The 12,842-nt window shown below is 42.2% G+C and overlaps 1 protein-coding gene across 5 annotated transcripts in view; it reads right to left on the bottom strand.

The window, feature by feature from the left end:
* COL15A1 (collagen type XV alpha 1 chain) overlaps window positions 1-12,621 on the bottom strand; it is a 165,058-nt gene extending 152,437 nt beyond the window's left edge. For 2 of the 5 annotated variants that reach the window (XM_075417010.1, XM_075417012.1), the window contains exons 1-2: window positions 12,357-12,615; window positions 12,150-12,232 (exon numbers count right to left, since the gene is read on the bottom strand). In XM_075417010.1, the coding sequence (XP_075273125.1) occupies window positions 12,150-12,232; window positions 12,357-12,367 (94 nt within the window). In that variant the 5' untranslated portion in view covers window positions 12,368-12,615. Of the gene's footprint in view, window positions 1-6,248; window positions 6,450-12,149; window positions 12,233-12,356 lie in introns of those variants that run through there. The other 3 variants (XM_075417015.1, XM_075417014.1, XM_075417011.1) reach the window with 3 other exon arrangements.
* Window positions 12,622-12,842: the final 221 nt, after the last annotated feature.

The following is a 12,842-nucleotide window of genomic DNA, read 5'->3' as shown; positions in this document are numbered from 1 at the left end:
GACAAACAGCAACAATTCTAAATTAATGTATTTCAAGAAACAATGTACACTGCAATGTATGCTTAAGTATGATGGCTGTTAGTTATACAATTAAGACATCAAACACAATATGATGCAATATATGCATATGATCGTGGGGAAAAAAGGACTTGATACACACTGTCATCTGTTCAGCTGCTTTGGTACCATCATGGAAGAGAGAATAATACATCTAGAAAAGCTACTAGTTCCTCTCCCACGCCAAACAGATCTGCTCTATCTAGGTGCCTGTTTTTCCCATAAGCATGGCTCATGGCTCAACAAGTCTCAAAATTTTTGCAGGGATCATTTTCAATAACTGGACTATATTCTACCCAAGACATTCAGGTAAGATTGCTGTCAGGTAGTTATTTCCATTAAAAGGCATTTTCAGTTTTGTTTGTTTAGCTTTAGTGAGGTAGTTCTGTCTTCTTCCAAAGCAATCCTGAGCTTCTGTTGGCCTTCTTCCACTATTGTTCCCCAAGGCAAAACTGACATCTCTTACTTTGTAGCCCATCAAAAGCATGTAGTGTGTTCTAGTTAAACAGCTTGCCTAAGTAGAACACTATATGTAATGACAGTGTGAGAAAACAGTACTTCCTAAACAGAAACTGAATGCACATAACAGATATGCTTTGAATTTTCAATGACACTTGGTTGAAAAATCAAGTGGAAAATGGAGCAAATTTTCCTCCAACTATATTCTTTCCTTGAGGAAAGTGGTAAGCGTTTCTTTTTCATATATTTATTTCTTGTACACAGACATGTTTGGATACATAAATGAAGATCCTGTTGTCAGACTGACAGTCTTTCGGTCTTCTGTAGTTTGCTTTTGGGACTCCAGTAAAAGAAAGACCTTGATAAACCAGAGTAGATTCAGTAGACTGCTGACACACCAATCCTTTAATTATTTCAGTTGCCCCTTACTGGACTTGTCCAGTCTGTCCATGTCTCTCCTAAACTGGGAAGCCAAGAGCCGGACACAGTACTCCAGATGTGGCCTCACCAACTGAGAGGAAGGGAAGGATCACTTCCCTTGTCCTGCTGCCTATGCTTTTCCAAACACCACCCAGGGTGCCCTTGGCCTTCTGTGCCACAGGGTGCATTGCTAGCTCATGATCAGCTTGTCCACAAAAATCTCCACGACCTTTTCAGCAAGTCCTACCCCAGCTTGTACTAGGTCCGTCTTCACCAGGTGCAGGACTTCGCATTTGCCTTTGCTGAACATCAGGAGATTTCTGTCAATACATTTTTCCAGCCTGTCAAGGTCTCTGAATGGCAGCACAACCATCCCATGTATCAGCTGCTCCTCCCAGCTTTGTGTTATCTGCAGACTTGCTGAGGGTGCAGTCTATCACATCATCCATGTTGTTAATGAAGATGTCAAAAAGTGTTGGTCTCACTATACACCACAGGGTTTACTAGTAGTAACTGGCATCCAGCTGGACTTCATGTGACTGATTACACCCCTTCAAGTACATGTAGTTCAGACTGTTGTCAGTCCACCTCACTGTCCACTTAGCTAGTCAGTACTTCATGAATTTATCAACGTGGATGTTACAGGAGACAGCACTGACAGTCTTGCACAAGTCAAGACCACAAATATCAACTGTCTTTCTCTTACCCATTGAGCTTGTCATTCCATTGCAGAAAGCTACCAGATCCTCGGCATGATTTTTCCCCTCCAGAAATATGTGCTGACTACTCCTAATCATCTTGTTCTTACTGAGTCTGGAAATGGCTTCCATGATTATGTGCTCCCACACCTTTCCAGGGACTGAGGTGAGCTGATCAGCCTGCAGTTCCTCAGATCCTGCTCCCTGCTCTTCTTGGTATTAGAAGTGACATTGGGTTCCTTCCCATCCCCAGGAACCTCTCCTGATCACTAGGATCTTCCAAAAATAATCAAGAGTCCTATCGCAATTGATCCCTCATGGATGCAACCCATCAGGTCCCATTGACTCACGTACGTCCAGCTGGTTTCAGTGTTCCCTCACTCAGTCCTCCTCAATGGAGGGTAAATCTTCATTGCTCCAGACTTTCCCAGTGGGCTCAAGTGCTCAGTTTCCTGAAGGGAAATCCTGCCAGTAAAAAATGAGGCAAACAAGGCATTGAGTACCTTTGCTGTTTCCATGGCCCTGTCACCAAATTCCTTGTCCCATTCAGCAGCAGGTCCACATCTTCTCTAGTCTTCTTTTTGCTTCTTGTATACCTGTAGAAACCTTGTTGTTCTTCACATCCTTCACGTCCCTGTATACCTTTTTGTTCTTCACATCCCTTGCTAGATTTATTTCCACGTGGGCTTTGGCTTTCCTGACCTTATTACTATACTCTCAGACAGTGTCTCTATATTTTTGCATGCCACCTGAGCCTGCTTCCACTTCTTGTATGTTTTCTTCTAGTGTTTGAGTTCAGTCATATGAAATATCACCAGAGATGAATCAGAGCTTGGGTGCCACACTGGTTTATGGTCTATAACTGTTTTGCAGTAAACTCCAGTTACAGGCTATGCAGAATATCCATGCAACATAGCTAGTGCTTATAGGAAACTTTGAAGCATGTCTTGGAGCAATATTATTTTCTCTCAAGAGTCGTCAACTTGCTTTTTAGCAGGCAGCACAAAATTAAAATTATTCCTAGGTGGGTTCTGTTCTCTTTGAGTTAGGTAATGTGTACCACTTGTAAGAAGGGAAGTGGATATAAAATGAAATGAGCAATGGCCGTGCACTAAAATGCCCCCTTTAGTCACTGACCACCAAAAAAGTACAGAGAAAGTCCAAAGCTATATGCAGCTTTCCAAAGAAGCAGAGTCAGACATCCTGACTATGTATGGAACTGTGATTTCACAGTTCAGAGAAAGACATGCCACAAATAGGAATGAAAGTCAATGCTACCTGAGCAGTTATAAGTTACTATGGTAGGAGATGATCACAGCAAAAAGTGGATTCAGTGGCAGCAGTGGAGGCAGACCTAGAGTCATAAGACACTGGAGATTCCCAAGCATAGAATGAACTGGCCAAAGCCCGTTCTTGTTAACATTCTCTCTTTGGTACTGAAGATAAAGCAAAAGACTACGAATGAGGGTGCAGTTCAAATTAAAATGTCATCACTAAATCACTATTATCAGCTTCAGGCCCCCGATTGAATGTTTGGAATGGAACATGCTGGAGTGGCTCCAGAAAACCCTGGTTCCTGTCAGAACCCCTCACAAAAACTTGATTCAGACCTTGGATCTTCTCAGATTAGGCTGTAAGATGGATACTCATTTAAAATACTGCAATTCTTTGACAGGGCACATTCAGCCCTGTCTGTTGATTTTTCCAAGTCTTTCTTACCAGAAGGTATCCTGAATAATACATCTGTTGTTTCACACTCCTCATACGCAACTACGTTAAAATTAGGGTTTGCCCATTTTACTCATTCTTTGGGAGAATTCTGCCTGCACTCTACTCTCTGCAATGTCTGTGACTTTCAGTGTTTGGGAACAGGAGTTACTAGAGATGGGAAGATTACATGGACAGAATTCACCACAGTCCAGATTGCTGGCTAATTTTGTTGGGTTTTAAGCCTGCTGTAATTGTGTGGGTTGGCCAAATGGGAAAAAGTTGTTTGGTGACCTAGAAATAGTGGTGGTAAATAGACATTCTCTCTTAGATAGATAACGTTAATGACATCTGAAATAAAGCAATCAGATTTCACCAAACTGCAGAATTCGTCTTTCTAGCCAAGGCACACTGTATGAATTGGCAAAGGTACTACATGCATATGATCAAATGTGAGATATCGCTATGAGAAAAACCAAACCAATCCATAGCTCACACACCAAAGGAAAGGGGAAGAAATCACAGCCAAAGGGACAGGCATCCTCCAAAATAAGCATTTGATTTGGAAATTAACATGTTACAGTAAGAAATAAGGTCTCTGGAACTCTTTGAATACCCCAAACATCAGTAGTACAATCAAATCTTCCCTCCTGCTGCTCATTTATTGCAATGGCAGCTTGCAGCTGAAGTCTGTATTTGTGTCTGTGTTCACCTGTCTGAATCAAACAAGCCAAAGGCTATTCTTGGGCACACAGCGTAAATCACTGCATTCTGCTAACTACTTCTAGCCACTTAAAGCAGTATTTCTTGTTCTTTCCAGTCATCCATTCTCTTCTGTAGCAAGGAGTGGTAGTTCAGCACCTAACCCTAGATCATCAGGATCAGGCATTGTCCTTAACATATAAGACATAAATCACAGCTGAAACATCTTAATTAAATGGGTGTTTGTTAGCAGGCACTACCAGAAGTACCTGCAATACCTGGAACTAGCAGTTTTTACACAGTAGCTGCGGCATAGGACACAAATTGAGTAACAGAGCTATAGTACAAGACTGTGGGAAATCTGTGAGTGGGCATGGCAGTGCCCGAACAGGTGTATGTGCATTTAAACATGCAGAAGACCACTAGCATTTCTTTCAAGAAATTCCTTGTGTTGCATTGTCTACAGCTGAGCTGGAACAACATAGAAAGGAAGTATTTCAGTATGGCCTTTCTCAGCACAGCGGATCCTGCAAATGCCATTTAGTGGTAAATGCAAGCACAATTGAGATTTGAATTTCTGTTCAGATCATGGAAACAACTGCTTACTGCAGACTTCCTGTACAACCATAATGACTTCAAAGAGGAAATGCAGAAAGCCTTTTTAATGTTATATCCACCCCAGCTGGTTTACCCTTCTAAGGCCTCAAAAAAGGCCACATTACACAGAAAACCAATCCATTTAGAAAAGTGACATAATGGAACAAATTTACTAGATTAGTTTTGTTCTACTGGCATTATCAGTCTCTTCAGCTACTCATACAGATGTCCCTGACTGAACCCAGCTGATTTTCTGTAGTAAATTAACTATGCTTTGCATGGAAAGGCATTTTATCAACTATGAAATCAGGCTCAGCTCCATAGTAAAAACATGTACAACAGCTGGAAGCAGCCTGAAGACGCCTCTGAAAGATGCACAATGGTTTGTTGAATTTAGACTCCAGTGCAGTCTGATGATGTCCAAATGCTGAGTATGGTACAAGAGGATATAGTGCCATCTAAGTTATCTTTATGAAATACTACTCTCCATACACACTAGCATTGTGATTGTGTTCTGTCTTTGGAAAGAATAGACTGAGCCATCCCTATCATCACATAAGTCAGTGAGATTGTACACTTTTAACGCTCAAAGCACGTACAGTAATTACTTGACAGAAACAAGTTTTTATATGTATGTACACATTTATTTACACTCATTATGTTGGCTCATTGTGAAGAGAAGTATTGGCTAGCTTGTATGAATCACAGCCAATGCAAGTCAATAACTCCGGATTCCTCCATTAAACTCAGCAGGTCACAAGCACAAAGTTTATGTCAACAGCCTAATGACAGCCGTTCTGTGTACAGAGAGCTAAGGAAAGAGACAAATATTTATTTTATGTTAACTATTACTAAGCATGTTACTTAGGGCAAGAAAGCTCTGTTCAGCTTGGGTAATAATAAAACCCAGATGTCACTAAGAAATTTGTAAAGCTTCTTTTAGAGAACATAAACATAATACGAACTGCAGAACCACATGCATTTAAACAATTTTTTTTCTATATTTTTTTAAAGGCATGCACTGATTTGAATGCCAAGAACTGACAAACAGATAACTGCCTAGATAGCCTGGAAGAATAAATATGACTTCTGCAAGAGGCTAGAGCAAGGCGTAGGGAGGAGTCTATCATTCAGACTTCAGCAGGGTTAGCACTCAGATTTTGTAACTTTAGTTCTGTTCACAATCTGGGTACCAGCATCTTCAAGAACTGTGTTCTGAGCACCTTCTATTCACTAACTTAATTTGTGGTTGAAGATGCAAAGCAACATGGAAAAAGCAGCCAGGGTAATCAATGTAAATCACGATACATTATGAGGTGTAACTAGAGGCCAAGTTACACCACAAGGCGATACCAGATAGAGTAAGACAAACTACACTTTTATGTATGGGTAGATACATAGTTAATTGTGATTTGAACAAAGGAGAAGTGATGAAGTAATTTGTTAAGACACTAACATATCTTTAACCCTCCCTCACAAACCCAAGCAGAACAGGATATTATTATGTTTGCACAATTTTCATAACACAGGAGAAAAGCCGCAAAAGCGCTCCATAGTTCAAACAACATTGTATTTAGGTGAAGAGGAAGAATGCATATTATTCCTTACCTTTTCTGTAGATGTACAATGCTAGCTGCAGTGAAAGAGACTAAAATCTTCTAACAGAGTTAGAAAAAATTCAGAATTGTAACGCAGAGGTACTGCTGAGATTTCAGAAATCTGGTTCAATTTCACTCTAAAGCAAGATCCAAGTATTTCTTAGGAGTTACAGTGACTAAATCCCATCAATCTGCAGAACATGCAACAGAATTTGAGAGTTCTGAATGAAATGTTTCTTTTTTCTTTTACATTCTGTCACAACACCAATATTGATCTACAAATTACGTAACAGATATCAAACTTAATTTTAACAAGCTAAACAGGTGTAACTTTGATCAAAACCGAGTTTCAGCTGGTATTATTTTAAGTATAAGGTTTTAAATACTCTGTTTTACTGTCTGTCCTATCTTACAGTGAAAGCAGTAGTCAGACATTCTAGGACTTGGAAATAAAACACTTCTACTGAAACAAAAGTCCCAGCATCACACAAGTTCACTAAAAAGTTAAAATAAAACCCAGAAGTTCTTGAACAATTTCAAAGACTGCCACCTGAATTTTCCCCGTTTGTTTCCTCCTTCTCTGTAGGAACTGTCCATAACTATATGACTTCCTCAAGAAGAACAAGATTCGGTCAAAACACTTCCTGATAGGAAATTGATCAAAATTTTCTAACTATCTTTCTAATATCATTTTGCTTTTATCTGCACCCTCATCCCACTCTCCAATTTACTACTCCCCTGGGGAAAACAAGAAGACAAGGCTATACCTGCCTAATCTCATACCAGTAAGAAAGTTCACTAGACAGCATTTAACAGGTTGTTTGATTTGTGAAGCCAAAGAAGACAAACTTTTCTCTTCTAAACTCTCTGAGGGTCACTGCTTTGTCTGCAGATTTGTAAAACATAAGTTACTCCTTTCCCATCCCTCAGTGAATCATTTAATCAATGAGAATTTTCTTGGCATTGTTTAACCAACTCTAGAACACCTCAAGGTATGTTTTTCCTTTTGCATATAGCCTGCACAATGGTACACCAGAAAACACCTGCACTGGTGGATGAAGAACGAGTCAAGAGCTTATGGGTTAGAATTAAGGGACAGCCTCATAGGGGTAATGTTATTGTGGATGTGTACTACAGGCCACCTGACCAGGAGGAGGAAGTTGATGAGGCCTTCTACAAGCAGCTGCAAGCAGCCTCACAGTCACAGGCCCTGGTTCTCCTGGGGGACTTCAACCACCCTGACATCATCTGGGAAGACCACACAGCCAGGCACATGCAGTCCAAGAGGTTCCTGCAGAGCATCAATGATAACTTTCTGATGCAAGTGGTGGAGGAACCAACAAGGAAAGGCACTCTGCTGGACCTTGCATTAACAAACAAGGAGGATGTGAAGGTTGAGGTAGACTCAACTCAAGGAGGATGGTTGAGGATGTGAAGGTTGGAGGTAGACTCGGCTGCAGTGACTGTGAAATGGTGGAGTTCAGGATCCTGCATGGAGGAAGCAGGGCGATAAGTAGCATCAAAACCTTGGACTTCAGGAGAGCTAGCTTTGGCCTCTTCAAGGAGCTACTTGGAGGAATCCCGTGGGCCAGGGCTCTCGAAGGCAGAGGGAACCAAGAGTGCTAGTCGCTGTTTAAACGTCTCTTCCTCCATGCTCAGGATCGTTGCATCCGCCTGAGAAATAAATCTAGAAAGGGAGGCAGGAGACCAGCATGGATGAGCAAGGAGCTTCTAGCACAGCTCAGAAGGAAGAGAAAGGTCCATTGAATGTGGAAAGAGGGACAGGCCACTTGGGACGAATACAGGAATGTTGCCAGAACATGCAGTGAAGCACCGAGGAAAGCTAAGGTCCACCTAGAATTGAATCTGGCAAGGGATGTCAAAGACAACAAGAGGGCTTCTTCAAGTACTTCAGCAGCAAAAAGAAGGCTAGGGACAATGTGGGGCCACTGCTGAACGAGGTGGGTGTCCTGGTGACGGAGGATGCAGAGAAGGCAGAACTACTGAATGCCTTCTTTACTTCAGTCTTTAGTGCCAAGGCAGGCCCTCAGGAATCCCAGGCCCTGGAGGCAAGAGATGAAGCCTACAGAGAAGATGACTTTCCCTTGGTTGAGGAGGACTGCGTGAGGGATCACTTAAGTAATCTGGACGCCCACAAATCCATGGGCCCCAATGGAATGCACCCACGAGTGCTGAGGGAGCTGGCAGCTGTCACTACTGAGCCACTCTCCATCATCTTTGAAAGATCCTGGAGGACAGGAGAGGTGTCCAAGGACTGGAGAAAAGCCAGCATCACTCCAACCTTCAAAAAGGGCAAGAAGGAGGATCCAGGGAACTACAGGCCGGTCAGCCTCACCTCCATCCCGGGAAAGATGATGGAGCAATTCATTCTAGAGGTCTTCATCAAGCAAATGGAGGAAAAGAAGGTTATCAGGAGTAGTCAACATGGATTCACCAAGGGGAAATCATGCTTGACCAATCTGATAGCTTTCTGTGATGGCATGACCGGCTGGGTAGATGAGGGGAGAGCCATGGATGTTGTCTACCTCGACTTCAGCAAGGCTTTTGACACTGTCTCCCATAACATCCTCATAAGGAAGCTCAGGAAGTGTGGGCTGGATGAGTGGTCAGTGAGGTGGATTGAGAACTGGCTGAACAGCAGAGCTCAGAGGGCTGTAATCAGTGGCGCTGTCTCTAGCTGGAGGCCTGTAACTAGTGGTGTTCCCAGGGGTCAGTACTGGGCCCAGTCTTGTTCAACTGCTTCATCAATGACCTGGATGAAGAATTAGAATGTACCCTCAGCAAGTTTGCTGATGACACAAAACTGGGAGGAGTGGTGGATACACCAGAAGGCTGTGCTGCCATTCAGCATGACCTGGACAGGCTGGAGAGTTGGGCAGAGAGGAACCTGATGAAGTTCAACAAGGGCAAGTGCAGGGTCCTGCACCTGGGGAGGAACAACCCCATGCACCAGTACAGGCTTGGGGCAGACCTGCTGGAGAGCAGCTCTGTGGAGAGGGACCCGCGTGTTCCTGGTGGATGACAAGTTGACCATGAGCCAGCAGTGTGTCCTGGTTGCCAAGAAGGCCAATGGTATCCTGGAGTGCATTAAGAAGAGTGTGGCCAGTAGGTCGAGGGAGGTTCTCGTCCCCCTCTACTCTGCCCTAGTGAGGCCCCATCTGCAGTACTGTGTCCAGTTCTGGGCTCCCCACTTCAAGAAAGATGAGGAGTTACTGGAGAGAGTCCAGCGGAGGGCTACAAGTATGATGAGGGGACTGGAGTATCTGTCCTATGAGGAAAGGCTGAGGGAGCTGGGCTTGTTTAGCCTGAGGAAGAGAAGGCTGAGAGGCGACCTAATAAATGCTTATAAATATCTGAAGGGTGGGTATCAGGAGGATGGGGCCAAGCTCTTTTCATTTATGCCCAGCAGCAGGACAAGGGGCAATGGGCACAAACTGAAGCAAAGGAAGTTCCAGCTGAACATGAGGAAGAACTTCTTTACTCTGAGGATGACAGAGCCCTGGAACAGGTTGCCCGGGGAAGTTGTGGATTCTCCTTCTCTGGAGATATTCAAGACTCGCCTGTACAAGGTCCTGTGCAGCCTGCTGTAGGAGACCCTGATTTTTCAGGGGGGTTGGACTAGATGACCAACAGAGATCCCTTCCAACCCCTACCATTCTGTGATTCTGTTCCTCTAAAACCACATTTACTATATAAAAAAGGTTTTTAGATATGTAAATATGTGCTATGGGGTCACAGAGGAGAGGTCAGCCATCAGATAAGCAGCGCAGCAATATTCAGTGGGCTGGAGAATCCTGGAAAGCAGTAATCTTAAAGGAGACAGTGACAAAAGGGACTCTGGATAAAGCATAAGTTTAGCAGCAAAAAGCCTGAGTTTCAGATGGTCCATTAATCTCCCTGTGTCTCCAAATATTTTCACCTTCAATACACAATTTATTTCTGGGCACTCTATTACTAAAAGAAACTGTGGGAAAATAAAAAGGTTGTTTCTGCAATAGCTAGACTAAAAGATTTGAAGTATATACCTCTTCACTCTCCAATAGTTACAGGGAGAGTTTAGATTGTTTGTGTATTTGCAGCACTAGAAAGAAAGGGAGATTATTCCTATTTCTAACCCCCAACACCTGATTTCAGGAGATGAAAACATTTAAACCAAGCATCAGGAAAATATTGCTTATAACATAGTCTGATGTGGTGGAACGGAGAACATGACATCCCTATTATATCAGGCACTTAAAAATCAGATGTAAAAATATTAGGTAAACATTTGGGAACAGGAACTTTTGTAGTCACAGACAAATGAGTTGGGAAGAATATTAGGCTGGGACAATCATGCAGAAACACGTTCCAGAACAGTCTCCAAGTCTCCAGTGATCTAACGAGACTTGCATAAACCCACTTGATATTCATTCATGGTGAGGCTACAAGTCCTTCCAGCAGTAAAAAGATTCTGCACAGGAGGAAACTGTCCAGTATCAGTAGGGGCTATCTTTTCCACTCTTGACTTCTGATCTGACTTTCACTGAGTAGGATATTTAAAGAACCAAAGCTTCAGGTAACAGAAACTGACATAGATCCACCAAAAAAAGAAATTATGTGTCAAACAGATATTTGTTCTTTTTATCACTGTGCTTGTAGTTTTAATGAGCTTCTGCTTATTAACTTTTATGTGCCAAAATTTGGTTCTCTCCTGTCCATATCTCAGTCACTGTGCTGTCATTCGTAAGCTCAAGAAAAACATTTTTGCCTGATGCAACAGATTTATCTCCAGTGTATATGCAATTGATTGTATTTTTGTCACTATTCAGACATACATCAACATTTTCCTCATTCTAATAGCTGGTTCCAGTCCGTTTCCTTAATTAAATTATCTGTAATACAGCATTACATATTTCTCATCTGTACTTGTAGCATTTGTTAATGATAACTAATCTGTGGCTTTTTCTCCTGCTGAAATAACTACCTAGAGCTTTGGCTCTTTTATGTCCCATCTATTCTATGGCAGTGACAGTTAAAAACGAAAAAAACAGTGTGAGTAACATTAAAGTCTTTATGCGCAATTTCTACTTCCCTTCAATAATTTCTAATGCTCCTATTATGCCGTTGTCTAGGGGTTATTTACATAACAAATTCAGACTATTTTTGATAAGATAGCAAAAAACCTTTTTCACATAAGTATCATTGCTCATAACGTTAAAGTAATATATGAAGCCTTTTCACTTTTCTCAGAATTACATGTAAACTTTTAAATCAATGTTTGCTCTCTGAAGTTAAATTTGAGGCTATGTCTTCCAGAGATGCTGAGGGATTTGGCTCTGTTACAAGAACATATGGTCTGCAATTACAGAAAGACTTTTCACTGAAAGTCCAGAAGGGCTAGGCTGGTAAAACTAAACATTTAACTCAAGACATCTGAAAACCACAATTTGCTCAGACACTTACCAGGAGAAATCTCTATGCACTGGAACAAGCATCACATCTGTGTCCTTGCACTCACATCATGCCTGGCACATTCCCGATATTTCTGGAGTCACACATTCTTCTATCCTAATTGCTTTCTGCTACCTTTCATTGACAGGATACATCCAAAAACAGTATTCACTGTTTCTTTGAAGTACTCTTTCAATTATTACACTCTGAAGAAATATTGAGAGAGCAGGCATGATAGGCTACCTCACAGCTGGGGGACCTGGGTATTTATTTTCCCGTTTCCAGAATGAACGGCAATTTAAGTTCTTAACTTGCAGCAGCTTCCCTGTTCGAAATGAAGAACAGTAAGCAGCGGAGAAAATGAAGATCTGAAATACAGAGTCTCTTTCCTTATTAGGAAAGCGTATCTTAAAATTAACCCTTACTCTCAATTTATAGACATGATTTGGAGAAATCTTACCTTCTATGATCTGAGCTGCTGAACCGGCACGGACTGAAAAGCCAAAAAGCAGTAGCAGCAAGTCCCAGGTCCACCAGGCATGCCTGGAGCAGGTGTGCCAAAAGAAAAAGGGAAGTGAGGGGTGGGAAAGAATGAGACCAAAGAGTGCAATACAGAAGCACAAGGGGGAAAAGGGAAAAAGTAAAATCTAGAAGTGAGAGTTCTTACCATGAGAGCATTTTTTGAAAGTCAGTTGAAAGATCTCAAGTGAGGAAAAAGTTCAGTGCACATGAGTTTTATGCTTACGAAAATAAGAAGTTAATAAAAACTGGAGCCTGCTGTTTCTCCTCCAACGTTCAGACACAAGTGGAACAAAGGCAGCTCTCAGGCTCTCTGTGTGACTCACTGCAATTCAGTGCTCCAGCTCTGAAATCTGACTCCGGGTACACTTTCCTGTCAGACTACTGATGAAAACTTCCTACTTTATTTACTCATGGACACCCCTTACTGCTGTACATCATCGCAACGTTGTCATTGTATGGTCTTGTCTTTAAATACTGTGTACCCTGACAGACAGTAGCACAGCTTCTCCAACTTCCCCTTTCCCCCTCCCTGCCCACTCAAAACCTCCACTTACTTTCCCAACATCCTTCCATCCAGCATTATATAGCCAATGATAAGCATTCTTACATGGAATAGGACATTTCTCTGGCC

The sequence above is a fragment of the Opisthocomus hoazin genome, chromosome 3, assembly GCF_030867145.1.
Source record: "Opisthocomus hoazin isolate bOpiHoa1 chromosome 3, bOpiHoa1.hap1, whole genome shotgun sequence".
NCBI lineage: Eukaryota > Metazoa > Chordata > Aves > Opisthocomiformes > Opisthocomidae > Opisthocomus > Opisthocomus hoazin.
This window is presented reverse-complemented; position numbering and strand designations above follow the sequence as displayed.